The following is a 14,199-nucleotide window of genomic DNA, read 5'->3' on the forward strand; positions in this document are numbered from 1 at the left end:
TGTTAGTTGATTTTAGTTTATATTTCCAAGTACCAAGCCTCTGCAAATTACCTAAAAGCACTGAAAGCATACCACAGTTATTGAAAGCATTCTTTTTAATGGTGTTAACAAACTATTGACTAGAAGACAGTCATTACACATGCAGGCCTATGTTTAGAATAAGAGTAACCACATCTCATAAAGAATGTCATGCCACCATTTATGAAGGCAAGACAGTATAATGCAGAGCAACACTGACTTGTCCCCTGTGTTACAAGAAGCAGTCATCAGGCTGCCTAGAAATTCTGCACATCCATGCAAAGCAATTCTCATTAATCATGTGTGCATCTGCATATCTATTCATTGGTTATTGCTGGGTTAATATAACACATTGTTTTACGTGCCTAGGAGGATGTAGTGGCTGTGCAGTATATGTGAGGCATGTGGTCGGCCTTCATATTTCATTAATTTTTAGAAGAATCAATACAGAATTACTGAATTTCTTGGAATTCCACAGTATGTTTTCAATTACAATAAAATCAAATATTTATTTACAGGATGTATTGTTTATTTAGGAAAAGTCATTATGAAAATGATGTGTTATTATTTTCACATTACATCCTGCTAAATTACCTTTGCCTGCAATCATTGTACTAAGCAAAATAATGGGCATTAGTGGTAAAGCACCACTTTCCAGACTAACTGTGCAACCATGGCACAGCTCAGTCCCAGAGATAGAGATTTGAATGCATAAGTGTTGCTGATGCAATATATCAGCAACCATAAGAGGGTACCCCAAAAATACAAATTAGAATGATAACTGATGAAAACTAGTACTAGCAAAACGTTTCTTTACCTTAGGTGAGGAAACTGTTCAACCCAATCGGCACATTCGACCTGCAAGCTCTGCGTTTGGGTAGTCACTTTTCCTTCAAACAGCATTTCATCAATCTCCAAAAATAACTGATGCACTCTTTGTGTGTTGGCTTTATCAAATTCCTACATATTATAAAGTTAATAGTTGTTAGCAAATTGGCGTCTAAATTAAAATTACCACAATATATAAAGAACAAAACAACTTGAATCAATTTAGCTGGGCATGTCAGAATGCATGTTCAGACCATTTATTTGAGACACACAATTTATATACCACAATGCAAAAAAAAAAAAAAAAATCCCATATAGCTGACTTGAGCAAGTTGATTCAGCAAAAAGGAACTAGAAGCCTACATTTCTAGGATGTTAACAGATAACTGGCAGTTGCCCAGGATTAGCCAACAGAAAAAAAAAAGCTATAATGTGTCTGGACTACCAGCCTGCTCCCTGCTCCAATATGAAGCATGCACACTGCATCTCTGGGACCCATGGCATCAAAGTTCCCTGCTCTTTCTCAGCAAAAAAAGCTAAGAGGGCTAAGAGGGGCCACCTTCCATCTGCATGACCTAGTCTGGTGGTTAGGAAACAGTCTCAGTGTGAGAAATGCCCTTCCACACCTCCTCACTGAACCCACAAATCAGTGCAACCAGAGACAGGTGAGCACAGAGGCATATGAAAATAGCAGGGAAGTGCCTAATTTTATCCAGTGATGTGGAGACAAACACTTGGCTGAGGGTTCCTCGGCTGGGGCACTGTTCATAATGACATTTGCCACTTACATTAGATACTTCGATATACTAAAAAAAGTGGTAATACTCAGGGCCTGAATCACGTTTGTTCGCTTCCAGCTGAATGCTTCAAAGCATTTCAGGCTACAGAAGGGATCACACCGAGAAGGAATGAGAAAATAACTCTCATACAGGTTATTGTATAACCCAGAGTGAGGCTTTCTCCCGAAGGGCTGGCAGTGATAGATAGGGTCAGTACCCTAAAGGTTAGGACATTACGCAAGAATAATGGCAGAACTACCACTACGAGCCATGGAAGGCTTTTTAAAACGAAAGTGGCAGCAACTGCAATGCTTTTGGATTTATTCAACACTGCCATCCTGCACCAGGTATGCCTCAGAGGTCAGCCTCCATAAAAGGTACAACCTCTCTCTGCATCATCTACAAAACGGAACTGAGATTATGTAAGAGCTAAATATTTACCAAGACTGGGAAAATTATACACATGTTCATGAACGTACTTTATAACTGAAAACACTGAGAATAATTCAGTTTAGACATCACCTGCACTATGCAGTATTTGAAAACACATATTTAATCATTCTGATGGACTCAGAAACCTAAGCCTACCTTCTTCAGTAAAACAGGTTTGTTTTCCTCAAACCTCATCATTTCATATTTTTATCCCATTTTTCTTTGTTACACATTAGCGGCACTGATACCAACTTGCAAACAAAACTATTTTTAAAAAAATTCAATTAATTTAATTTATTCAATCACTAGGCTGTTATGGATGAGGTGCTGCATGTCCTTTTTCAGTAAATATTAATCTTTTCTACAATATTTAAAGCAAGGGAACTGTAAAAGTTTCTGTGACGCACATCATCCCTCCAGGAGTAAACCGAACTTCTCTCAGTAGACAAACCAGTAGTATAGCTGTTTATTCCAGACCAAGAATTATCCAACTCCGTGGGTGTTGTACAGCCACTAGATGAAAGTGATGAAAGTGTTTCACTGAAAATATGACAAATTAAAATTAAAAACACGATTATTTTCTGTATAAACATTTTTAAAATAAAGCAACCTATCACGTAAATGGACAGCAACACATATTCCTGTTGAGCTGAAGAGGTGCAAGCATACATTTTGAAGTAGAGTGCTACGAATACCTGCTCCTATTAGTACCATTTACTGCCTTAAAGGCAATTCCTCCTACACTATTATACTTTTGTATGTATATACATAATTGCAACTGTATGGGCCCTCTAAAATATGCATATATATGTGTATATGTATTTAAATATATCTGTACCCATGTACCTATATTTCCAGCTCTAACAATTATTTGGTTTCACCAGTTCAGCTAGTGACCCTATGAAAAACCACACGTTATAGATAACATAAGCCTTCTTTAACTCCATTAGAAGCTATCACAAGAAAACATTTGCAAAACTAAGCACAAGATCTCTACAAATGCTTCAAATACTATTGAATTATATATCTGTATGCAGCGCCTTCTATGTTGCTAAACTTGGTGTACTTTAAATCTTGAGCTCTGGCATTAAAGTCCTCGAAGCCCTACCTGGTCCCTGCCAGCTACCACCCACGCTGGGATGCAGGGAAAGTAATGGCAATCAAATGTGCAGGCCAGGCAAATTCTAACCAGTGTCATCCGAAATGAAACTTCTTGAAAGTTAACTAACCTGCAACATTGGCAAGCATGATTTCAACTGAATCATGAAGTCTGACTCTCCTTCCAGACTTAATCAGTGACCTTTACTATGGTCTCAAAATACTCAAATCCACAATGCAAACCGGGAGTAAAGTTCAAACCCTCTAAAAAATGGGTTAGTTCAATTTATATCCTGAATTAGGTTGAGCAACAGTTATTATCCATGAGAATAACTAGAAGCATGACAAGTGAAAATTGATCCCAATCTTGAAATGTCTAAGTCAAAAGTGCATTAATGAAGTACTGTTACAGAAGCACATGCATACCAAGTATAATTGTCGATGGCTTCCTGCACATTTTTGGCAAAAACTGATGGAAGAGACTCTCCACTTTTTCCGGAGATACACCGACTTGTGGAACCTCTGGACAGTCCCTTCCTATAAACACAGAAACACATCATTTCATAACTTTAAATAAAATTAATTTGCACCTCCAATGGAGGGGAGGGAGGAGGGAAAGACAACTACTCCGTTGAATTTTTCGATCCTATCCATCAACACAAACATTTGCTTGAAACAAACTACCTTGATTTAAAATAGACCTGTTTAACTCCACAGGCATCCTCCTTCAGTTGTGCAGTTTAAACTTTGCACAAAGCACACACAAATGTGGCAGCACCTCACAACTGCAGCAACAGAGCAAAGGCACAAACCAGTAACTGCCCATACAGTAATTTATTTACCTGTGTGTTTCTGTTCAATCATTAACATAAGTCAACCTTCTCAGCTGTCTCTCCACATAAAAAGAAGTTACAGATAAGCTGCCAAGCAAACAGTGGTCTTTACTAAAACTAGTTTAGTATATGTTTTAATGAAGGAATGTTTGTTTGTTTATTTGGGGGGGTTGGTTTTTTTGTTTGTTTTTAGCTTCTTTTAATGGAAACTGTTTATAACCACATCTTTCTATAATTCCACTAAGTTTTGTCATCAATAAACTAAGCTCACCTCTTCAGAACATACATAGATGTGTCCAAGTGTTCCTCTGAAACACTTTTATAACAATGGAGTGCTTTACCTGTGAAAGTTCCTATTTTCATCCCATAAAATCCTCAGGTCATAACTGTGATGCATGATTGCATCAAAGTACATTTGTGAATGAGTAACTATAAGGAAAGAGCTGACAGTTCAAGAATTTTCTTCATTTCTTTAGACAAGAACTGTAGCTTTGCCCTGCAATAGTTAGGACTGCTGTCTTCTTTCTATCCTGATATTTATCTTGCCATTACACATATTACAAAGATACGTGTCAAATTCTAACTCCCCACTCAAATGGACTACATCACAAATGCTACTCCTATATCTTAGCAAATAAGACACCAAAAACCTATCAGAAGTTGAACTTATCAGGGAAGACCTTCAATTGCAGATTCTTGAAGGCTAGTACAAAAGCAGTGGAAAACATCTCTATGTGTTTGCTCAAAATATCCTAGCTCTTCCCTAGGTATCTGCTTTTGGTCAGTCAGCAGCAGGAGGCTCTATGAAAATTCATGCAGTCCTGTTCCATGACTGGAGTCTCATGTTGTCCTAACACCAAAATCTACCTCCCAGGCAGTAACAATGAGCTCACAGCCCATCTTCTACATAGAATACTGTTTCATTCTGTTCCTGTACATACCTCTCTGTAATTTTATTTGCCAGGTTATTGCTCAGGCAACCTTATAAGGTCTTCCAATATTATCATAGCTGATCTTCATTCTTAGTACTTTTCCAAAGCTTAATATCACCACCAAGATTTCACACTTCACTGTTCATGTCTTTACTAGCTCAAACTGCCCTGGACAGATTCCAGTGTAACACCACTGGATAAGGAAACCATTTACTGTTACCTTCTGCTTCATACTGTAGTCATTTCCCTGTACAAGAATCCTTTCCTCTTGAATTCCAGCTGCTTTATTTACTTGACAGACTCTTGTCAACATAAGCTGACTACACCGATTGGGTCTCCTGTATCTGTAAGACTTTCTGACTTCCTAAAGAACCCGATAAGCGGGGTGGGGGTGGGGGTGAGTTGCAGGAAACCTGACCCTACAAACCCAAAATCCCAGAAATGCCACCAGTAATATTTCATGGACCTTCTCTTGTAAACTACATATAAGCATTATACTTAATAACATAACACAGAGAATCAAAGAATCGTCAAGGTTGGAAAAGACCTCTAAGATCAGCGAGTCCAAACATTTGCTTAACACTGCCGGGTCCACCACTAAACTGTTTCTAAGTGCCTCATCTACATGGTTTCTTATTTTTTTCCAGGGATTCCACCACTTCCCTGAGCAGCCTGTTGCAATGCCTGATCACCCTTTCAGTGAAGAATTTTTTCCCAAAATCCAATCTAAACCCTCCCGGCGCAACTTGAGGCTGTTCCCCCTTGTCTTGATGCGAGATGGAGCAAAGTAGTGTTTCTGCCACATTGTTCCACCGCATGTTGTAGTGCTACGTCTCCTGATTCCTTGGATCACATGCCATTAGAAGCTGTGCCAGGAAATTATTGCAATAAAATAAGACGAAAGGAAAAACCCCTCCCAGCACATCCACAGCATCACTTCCCCTGCGCTGCCAAGTAAACACCAGGAGCTGCCGCAGCTCCCGACTACTCCCAGCCGCCGCCGAAGGCTCTGCAGTTGCGGACATTAAATGGTGACGGTACAAAACAATCACGCCGCCCGCCTTACACCGCGCCAGCGCTCCCGCCTCCACCCGCAGCCCCCCCCGCACTCACCCCACGACGAGCAGCCCGGCCGCTGCCGCAGCAGCTGCCCGGCGGCCGGGCCCCGCCCCGCGCATGTGGAGCTCGGGCGGCCCTGCAGCCCCCCGCGCGCACAGCCCCGCCCGCTCACCCCGGGGCCCCCGCGCCGCCACACGGCGCAAGGCCTCTCCCCCAAAAAGGGGCGCCGGCAAAGTTAAAGCCTCAGCTTGAACGGGGGCGGTGTACATCTCCCCCGCCTCTCGCCTCTCTACGCGGAGCCAAAAGAGGCCCAGTTTATGGTCTTCTGCCCAGAGGGGGGGTTTCCCCCACCTTCATAGATGAACAAAAATTATGCGGTGCTGGACAACTGAATAAAGAATTTTCCTTGTTAATTAATTGAGTTCTCCTCCAAACTATCCCTGTGCACATCACTGATCTTCCACATCACGTGCCAGAGCAGAGCATAGGTTGTCAGCTGCAAATTTACAGCAGCTCCACCAATACACTAGCTCCATTCATCTCTAGCTCCCGTACATAAATTCTGGCATCTCTCTTGGAAGAGGAAGCACATCTGCTCATAAGCAAGAAGAAAATAAAAATATTCCAGCATGCAGCATTGTAGTTGAATATTTATACTTCAGAAATTACTAAGTTCATAGGAAATACACACATCCTTTTCCCTCTAGGTCAGGTAGCCATCTGTCCAACTTGATTGCAATCAACCATGGTACACTCCCACTGTATTTCTTGACAAAACACACACCTTTTTTCCGCATACTAAGAGCACTTTTACTCCCTTCCAACAACTTCAGTGACCACAAACTGCTAAGTATGACAGACTACTGAACATCGTTGCAGATCCTAGAAGAGGTCATATCTGAAGACACTACTGTAACAGTGCTCAGAGTTGAGCATACTTACATGTAGTTAATACAGCAGCACTGAATTCTTCCTTCAGAGGTTTGGACCTTTTATGAGACAGATCCAGTGACTTTTACTACTGTTGAAAGAAGTCGCTTTGGCTCAGCCTTTAATCACAATACAAATAAATACAGCAATACAAAGAAAATCAAAGTAGATGACAACAATGCCTGTTCCTGCTTACAGTCCCTGTGTCTCAGCTTTCTCAAAGTCAAGACTGTGGGATATCTTGAAAAGACATTCCTGAAATAGTTTAGCTGAGGTAATTCCAGTAGGTGCACAGTAAATGGCCAGAACCAGGATAACCACCATGATCTGTGTTAAATTCTGTTCCTACCTTTACAAAACAAAGTAACAATAAACCGTTCCAATTTTAAAGACAGGTTTATTTGTACATAGAAATTTTATTCTTCTGCAAATTTTGAATGCATTTCAAAATTATAAAGCCTTTAAGATGGCATGAACTTGTGGAGTGTTATATGTATCATTTTAAACCTATTTCTAATCTTGGTTCATTGTAAAAATATGATGCAAGTACAATACTTGGTTCTAGGCAATATAAACAAATTCTGAGAGCAAGACACTGTAGAAGTAAATCTGACTTTTTAATATAAATTATGAATCAACAGTAAGGCAAATACTATCATCTTAATTAACTGCAATAATAAAGAATGCTAATTAGTGTCTTCGAGAAGGTGTTTTATTTCTTTAGATCTGATAGGAGGCATTTACTGCTGCAGGATCAAGTATCTGAACACAGAGGGAGGGAGTAGCACCCTAACAAAACACTTGGAAGTGATCCACAACTTTCCCAATATATATTGTTACTCATGTACATTTGGAAATTCAGCTAATATCTTTTTAAAATAGATTTCTCTCATCAGCAGAGAGATCAGAACATTTTTTTCCATTCTGTTTATACATCTCTGAAGAAAATTTGACATATAATAAATCATTAAGAACAGGTGCAGAACTTCATCCTCTCTGAAGAGTGAATTAAAAAAAAATTAATCTGAAATGTTGTGTGGCAACAGCTCTACAGTATCTAGAATACAGAGTGAAGCAATGCAAGCATGGGGAGACCTTAGTCTGCATATGTTCAGGTACACAAAATACCTTTCTCTGTCCTCTAGAACCACAAACACACCTGGTTTGAGATGTCAAGATGTCACATCATACCGCTAAAAGCTTCTGTAGCCCAACAGACTTGAGAACCTGAAATTTCTCTTCTGTCCTTTCTATAGTGTGACTTCCATGGTTGTTGGATTGGAAGAAAGACAATACTGAAAAATAAAGTAACAACCCTTCACCCATCCCACAAACTCAACCCCTCTTGGTTAAAAAAAACCAAACAAACAAAAAAAAAAAAAAAAAAAACCAAACAAAAAAACAAACAAAAAAAAAAAAAAAGAAAATTAAAAACAAGCAATCGCATAACACAATACAATCACTCATCACCAATGACCAATTCCCAGTCCATCCCTGAGCAGTAATGGGCCCCACAGAGACAACACCACCACCACACCCCCCCCCCCCAATTTATATACTGACCATGACATTCTACAGTATGGACACCGAAAAGTCCTTAACTTGGGGTAAATGCTACTTAGCAACAATCAACAATTGTTGTGTTATCAATTTATTGTCATAGTGAATCCAAAACATAGCACTGTGCCAGCTACTAAGAAGAACATTAACTCTATCCCAGCCAAAACCCTGACAGAGGAGTATCAGCCGAGCAGAAGCATTACACACTGATGATGGACAGAATTTAATTAGGTAATCTCCTGCTGCACATCCATGAGAAACCCCTCATGCACACTGTCACTTTCTAATTAAGAAGAGACATCAAGTTGCTGTGCTAATCCTGTATTTCTTGCTGGCTGCAGCCTGTATGACACAATGCCACTATGTGACCTAGCAGCTAGCCACCTTTCCCCTCACATTAGAACTATGAACAGAATAAACATGCACAGCAGCATCTGAGCTGTGTGTCCATACATACAGGAAGAAAAAAAATTACGTACACTATGATGTACACTTTAATTTCATGTCATAGGAACATCATAAAGAAATCAAAATTAAACTCAGTGGGTTGAACAATAATTAAAACTTCTGGGGAGGGTTGAGATAGGAGAGTGTTTTTTAGATAGGAGACAGAAAGACAGTAACCAGTCTATCCCGAGGAGTCCACTTGGCCAATAGAGGATGTATTTTGCAGACTATTAAGAGTTCAGCACACCTAGTCAGGAGAGGGAAGAGTAAGGAAGTAAAAACTTTCATGCATTCAGAAAATGTTGTGAAAGGCAATGAGCTGGAGGAAGAGAGGGAATAACATGAAAAGGAGAGATCATGAAAGTCATTAAAAATACAGTGTAAAATAGAAAGCAAGACAAAAGGTTTAGATTCTTAATGTCATGTAATAACCCATAATAAAAAATCCATAGGGATTTACATTTTGGTGTAGAAAAGTTCCCAACATGCGCTTTGTAAAGAACTGCAATATGGTTATGTCACTAAAAATATCTGGCAGTCAGTACGACTTCAGGTAACTGGTCACATTAAATATTTTTATTGGACTGTGTCTCCCTTGGTTAAAAATCATACTTTGTAAATGTATATTTGTAAATACTCCAAACATGTATTCTCTAAAACAGTACACATGGCTTGCTGGTACTCCATCTCATCAGCTATGCATAGGTAATGTTTTACTTCTGCACTGCTTGGAAAGTTGAGAGATGTTTTAGCAAGTGACAAGTTACTGCAGCTGTACTGATGATTTAAGGTAGAACTTGTTCAACCTCGACATATGTAATCCCATATTTTTAACTGACTAAAACTATGAAACATTTTTATGTGTGCTTCTGTTTTATTTATCAACGGATAGTTATTTGCTGACCATGCAACTGAATGTTGTGTTTTGTTTTGCCTCACTACTATGAATATTTATATCTCAAAGAAAACACTGTAACAATATTCTTAGAGATTGTTAAACCACCTCATTGCAACATAACACATACCACTGCTTAAAGCATACTATTTAGGATTTATCCCTTACAATTTATAGAATTAAAAAAAAAATTACCAAAAACATTCCAAACTCTCTAATTGGAGCATAAAATGTGTATGTGTGTATATATATTTAGCAAAAATGCTAAAAAGCTTTATGTGTTAATCCTCACATACTTTCAGAGCTTTTAGGAACTAATTAGAATATGCTTTTGTAAAAAATATAGGGGTAAGAGGAAAAAAAGAAAAACAATAAAAACCCAGAGATTTTTACCAATTGCTGCCTGTATTGGTTACTTAAGTTTTCTATTTTAGAGAAAATTATCATGTAAAAAATCAGGTAAAAATAGTTTGTGCTAACACACAATCTGTGTGCACATGTATTGCACAGTATGAACATGTGTTTTCAAGGGAAGGAGCCAAAACAGCACAGAAATCCCCACTCCTATTTTCCATGTAGTGTACACACATGCACAAGTACACATTCACATTACTTCAAAACTTTTTTAACAAAATTATAGCAACAGCAAGAATAAACTGACTCATTTAGCATTCAGTCCCAAGTTCAGTAATTTGTCAAGAAGAGAAATCTCTAATTCCTTTAGATCTTGATCAAGCTGACAGGAATGATCTCATCACTGAAAAGACCAGAAACTTCCACCAAACTACTGCAGGATCCAAGAATCTTCTCCATTACCAAAAATATTGGTGAAGAAAAAAAGTTGATCTGGTGCCACTATGGGCCAAATCTAAACTAAAAAGTGTCATACCCCACAAACAATTGCACATTGAACTCTACATTGACAAATGACTAAAAATATATAAAGTAGAATCCATTTCTAGTCCCCCAACTCACAAGACTCTGTTCACCATGACAGTGTAACAACATGGGCCAAGGGCCTTTCCTCTTCTCCTTTCCATGGCTGACCTAGTAACCAACTTATTGAGCACTTCATCAGAAATATGCCTGGCTGTAAATATGCCATCTCAGTTTCCTATAAACAACACAGGCTAATATTCAATGTACACAAGAGTAAATTTTCAGCATCTGAAAACAATAAAAAGACTTAGAGCAAAAATGAGATCCTTTGGTTTTAGGGTCTAGGCTTTTTTTGACATTTATCCTCTAGCTGATTAGCTAGTACTGCCTCTAGCTCTGGGAGCCCCAGCATAAGAAGAACGTGGACCTGCTGGAGGAGGTCCAGAGGAGGGCCATGAAGATGGATTAGAGGGCTGGAGCACCCCTCCTATAGGATGAGAGAGCTGAAGAAGTTTCTGGGGAGAACTCAGAGAATAGCCTTCTATTACCTAAAGGGGGCCTGCAGTCCCCCCTCCAGAGAGGGACTTTTACAAGGACATGTAGTGACAGGACAAAGGGGAATGGTTTAAAAACTGAAAGAGGGTAGGTTTAGATTCCATATTGGGAAGAAATTCTTTACTGTGAGGATGGTGAGACATCGGAACAGGTTGCCCAGAGAAGTTCTGGATGTCCCATCCCTGGAAGTATTCAAGACCAGGTTGGACAGGACTTTGAGCAACCTGGTCTAGTGGAAGATGTCCCTGCCCATGTCATGGGGAATGGAACTGAAGGATCTTTAAGGTCCCTTCCAACCCAAACCATTCTATGACTCTGTGACTTGCTGGAAAATTCATAAGATTTTCCAAAAACCTCATGTTACATATAATATTTCAATATGTTAGGAATTTTTTTTAGTTCTATCCACTTAGAAGACGTAGATGAATGTGTAGTACCATACAAAATTAAAACTTATTTCTGCGCTCCTTTAGAGTTATTTGCAATGAAAAAAATGGACCGTGGCAAACCATCACATTACTATATTTACTCTTTTAGATCAGTACAAAAATGGAAATGACCAGCTAAGTAACACTGCAATGCTCTGTTAGTATGCATTACATATGTGAAAGAGATCTATTGCTCTTAGTGCTTAAAACAGGAGACAGGGAATCAGTTTCCACCCTCTTCTGCAGCTCATCAAGTTACTTATACCCATATTTTCAAAGTTCATAATTTTGAAGGCCAAAGCTTGAGCTGCTGAGAAATAAAAGTTGACAGAAGACCATGACATTTGTACCTCACGGATAAAGCTTCCCTTCTTGCACCAAGTTCACAAACATGTTTTCCCTGTGTTAGGGGATCAGTAGGATTAGTTTCTACAAAATATTACCCCCTCCTAAGAAATATAACTTAAACCTTGCCCAACTTACTTTATACCAGGTAAGGGCTCTTACCTTGTTAGTTATTGCAATATGTTAGGATAGCAATAATAATATTTCTTAAAAAGCAATCTATGTATCTTGGTGCCATCAGCATATTGTGTAAGTATAGCATAAAGCACCTTATTATCTCCCAAAGAAATTTCATTTTTATAGCAGAACATTTTTTTTAATAAGAGTTTAAAAAGTGGATTTTTTTTCTCCATTATGAAGAAAAAAGATTTATTCATTAATGTTCCCTCAATGTAATTAAAAGAATATGAAATCACTATGTAAATAAATAATAAATGTAAAATCTCACAATGTGCTATGTGCTGCTATAGTTTAGCCCTACACAGTATCAGGACCAGTTGTTGGTAGTTGAGGAGCTCAGAAAATTCAGAATACTTGGAAAAGTTAAGAAGAAACAAGTGCCAGATTTTCATTATTTTGCATTCTTACAGTATTTTGTTTGCTATCAACTTGTCAGTACCTAAGAAAAAAATACTAAGACATAAAATTTATCTTTTCATCTATTAACCAATTACTTCTAGTTACATTGCTATTAATGAAAGTACACTGGCCATTGATGTCTTCTAAAATATTTTAAACAGCAAGAAAACAGCAATAAAACTTGTTATGGAGGAACTTTCTTTGGAGGGAAAGCAAAAGCTTCTAACATGTACCTATCAATAATGTATTCTGTAACTCACAAATTCAAATCTCAACTGTAGGCAAGGAATACTAAAGTTGTCAATATTTAATTAGGATGCTTCTTATAAAAGCTTAAGTGGAACCATCTAATTAAAAAAATGCTAATGTGGAGGTATAGACTTTCCTTGTCAAAGTGATATATCTTATTCCTTCTACATCTTTCTGGTTTGGTTTTGCTTTTTTTAAGACAGACAATACCTTATCAGAATGACCTTAACTTCTATGAGTAAAATATTTGAAATGTCACTATGCATACAAAACAGTTGGGAATAATTAGGTGGTATCAGTTAGAAATGTTTCAATAGCAAGTCGAAATAAGCATTTAGCTGCACACAAACAGTTTTAATGTAGTAGGATTTATTCTTCGTTCCAATACAGTCGTTTGTTTTAAGAGTGAATTTCATCCTTTTCTTTTTTAAGCATAAAAGTCATCGGCACTTCAACAGGAATACCAACTTGTGCAGCACTTCACTTGGCTTTATTTTTGGTACTAAAGAAAGAAGCAACTAGGAGAAAATTATGGGAACATAACACTGATTTGTTCTGGTATTGTTTATATAAAGCACCTTCTAAACAGAACTCTTGCCAATTCACTTCAAACCAAATTAACCTCCCTATTAGCAAAAGGCTGCTATTTTACACAAATGCAGTAAAAGTTTAAGCCTGAAAGAGCTTACAGTTCATTCTGGAATAAAACAAAATGCTCTTGATCGGAGGAGGGGAAAATAAAAGAAGTACATTAGGGAGGTTTTGTGCTTTGACTTTAAATGTTATGTTACATGGAAACCAAACTAAAAGTAGAGGTTCTAAATTCCAACTGAAAGTGTAACAGCGTACTAAAGAGATTTCAGGCCAGAAGAGTTAAAAACTTAACTCTCAAAAATATATTCACTCCTATCAATGCCCAAGAAAATAGTCAGTAATATCAAAGATTAGCATAGTTTAGTACTACAGAGAAAGCAATTATAGACGTTTATGTACTAATACTACATACACGCAGCTTTTTCTGTAAGAGGACAAAAAAATTCATCAATACAATAGCACAACTATTGCTGATTTTAGTAAGCTATTCAGTTTTAAATATGCTAAAAAACTACTTTACTATACCTTTGCTGTAGCAAAATATCACCAACCAGATCCTAAAGCACACATACTTAACAGGCTTCGTTTATGTGCAGGTAAAACCTAAACATTTTCAAGGTGTAGTTTTTAGATTAAACACAGAAGCATCCAAATTAAATTTTACACCTCTTATTGACACTTTAAAATTTTACAAGACAGTGACTGAAATGTCTGCTTTAACGCGCAGCTGCAGCTTCGGCACGGAGTTTGATACGACTC

At 38.1% G+C, this 14,199-nt stretch overlaps 1 protein-coding gene across 3 annotated transcripts in view; it reads right to left on the bottom strand.

Annotated features, from left to right (window-relative positions):
• The window catches only part of FAM149A (family with sequence similarity 149 member A), a 29,152-nt gene that overhangs the window by 9,889 nt on the left and 5,064 nt on the right, over positions 1–14,199 (bottom strand). Inside the window, exons 1-4 of one of the 3 annotated variants that reach the window (XM_018069973.2) lie at positions 6,034–6,093; positions 3,582–3,692; positions 2,465–2,597; positions 836–978 (exon numbers count right to left, since the gene is read on the bottom strand). In XM_018069973.2, the coding sequence (XP_017925462.2) occupies positions 836–921 (86 nt within the window). In that variant the 5' untranslated portion in view covers positions 922–978; positions 2,465–2,597; positions 3,582–3,692; positions 6,034–6,093. Of the gene's footprint in view, positions 1–835; positions 979–2,213; positions 2,333–2,464; positions 2,598–3,581; positions 3,693–6,033; positions 6,094–14,199 lie in introns of those variants that run through there. The other 2 variants (XM_018069992.1, XM_018069985.2) reach the window with 2 other exon arrangements.

Source organism: Manacus vitellinus, unplaced genomic scaffold (assembly GCF_001715985.3).
Source record: "Manacus vitellinus isolate BGI_N305 unplaced genomic scaffold, ASM171598v3 scaffold_0_pilon, whole genome shotgun sequence".
NCBI lineage: Eukaryota > Metazoa > Chordata > Aves > Passeriformes > Pipridae > Manacus > Manacus vitellinus.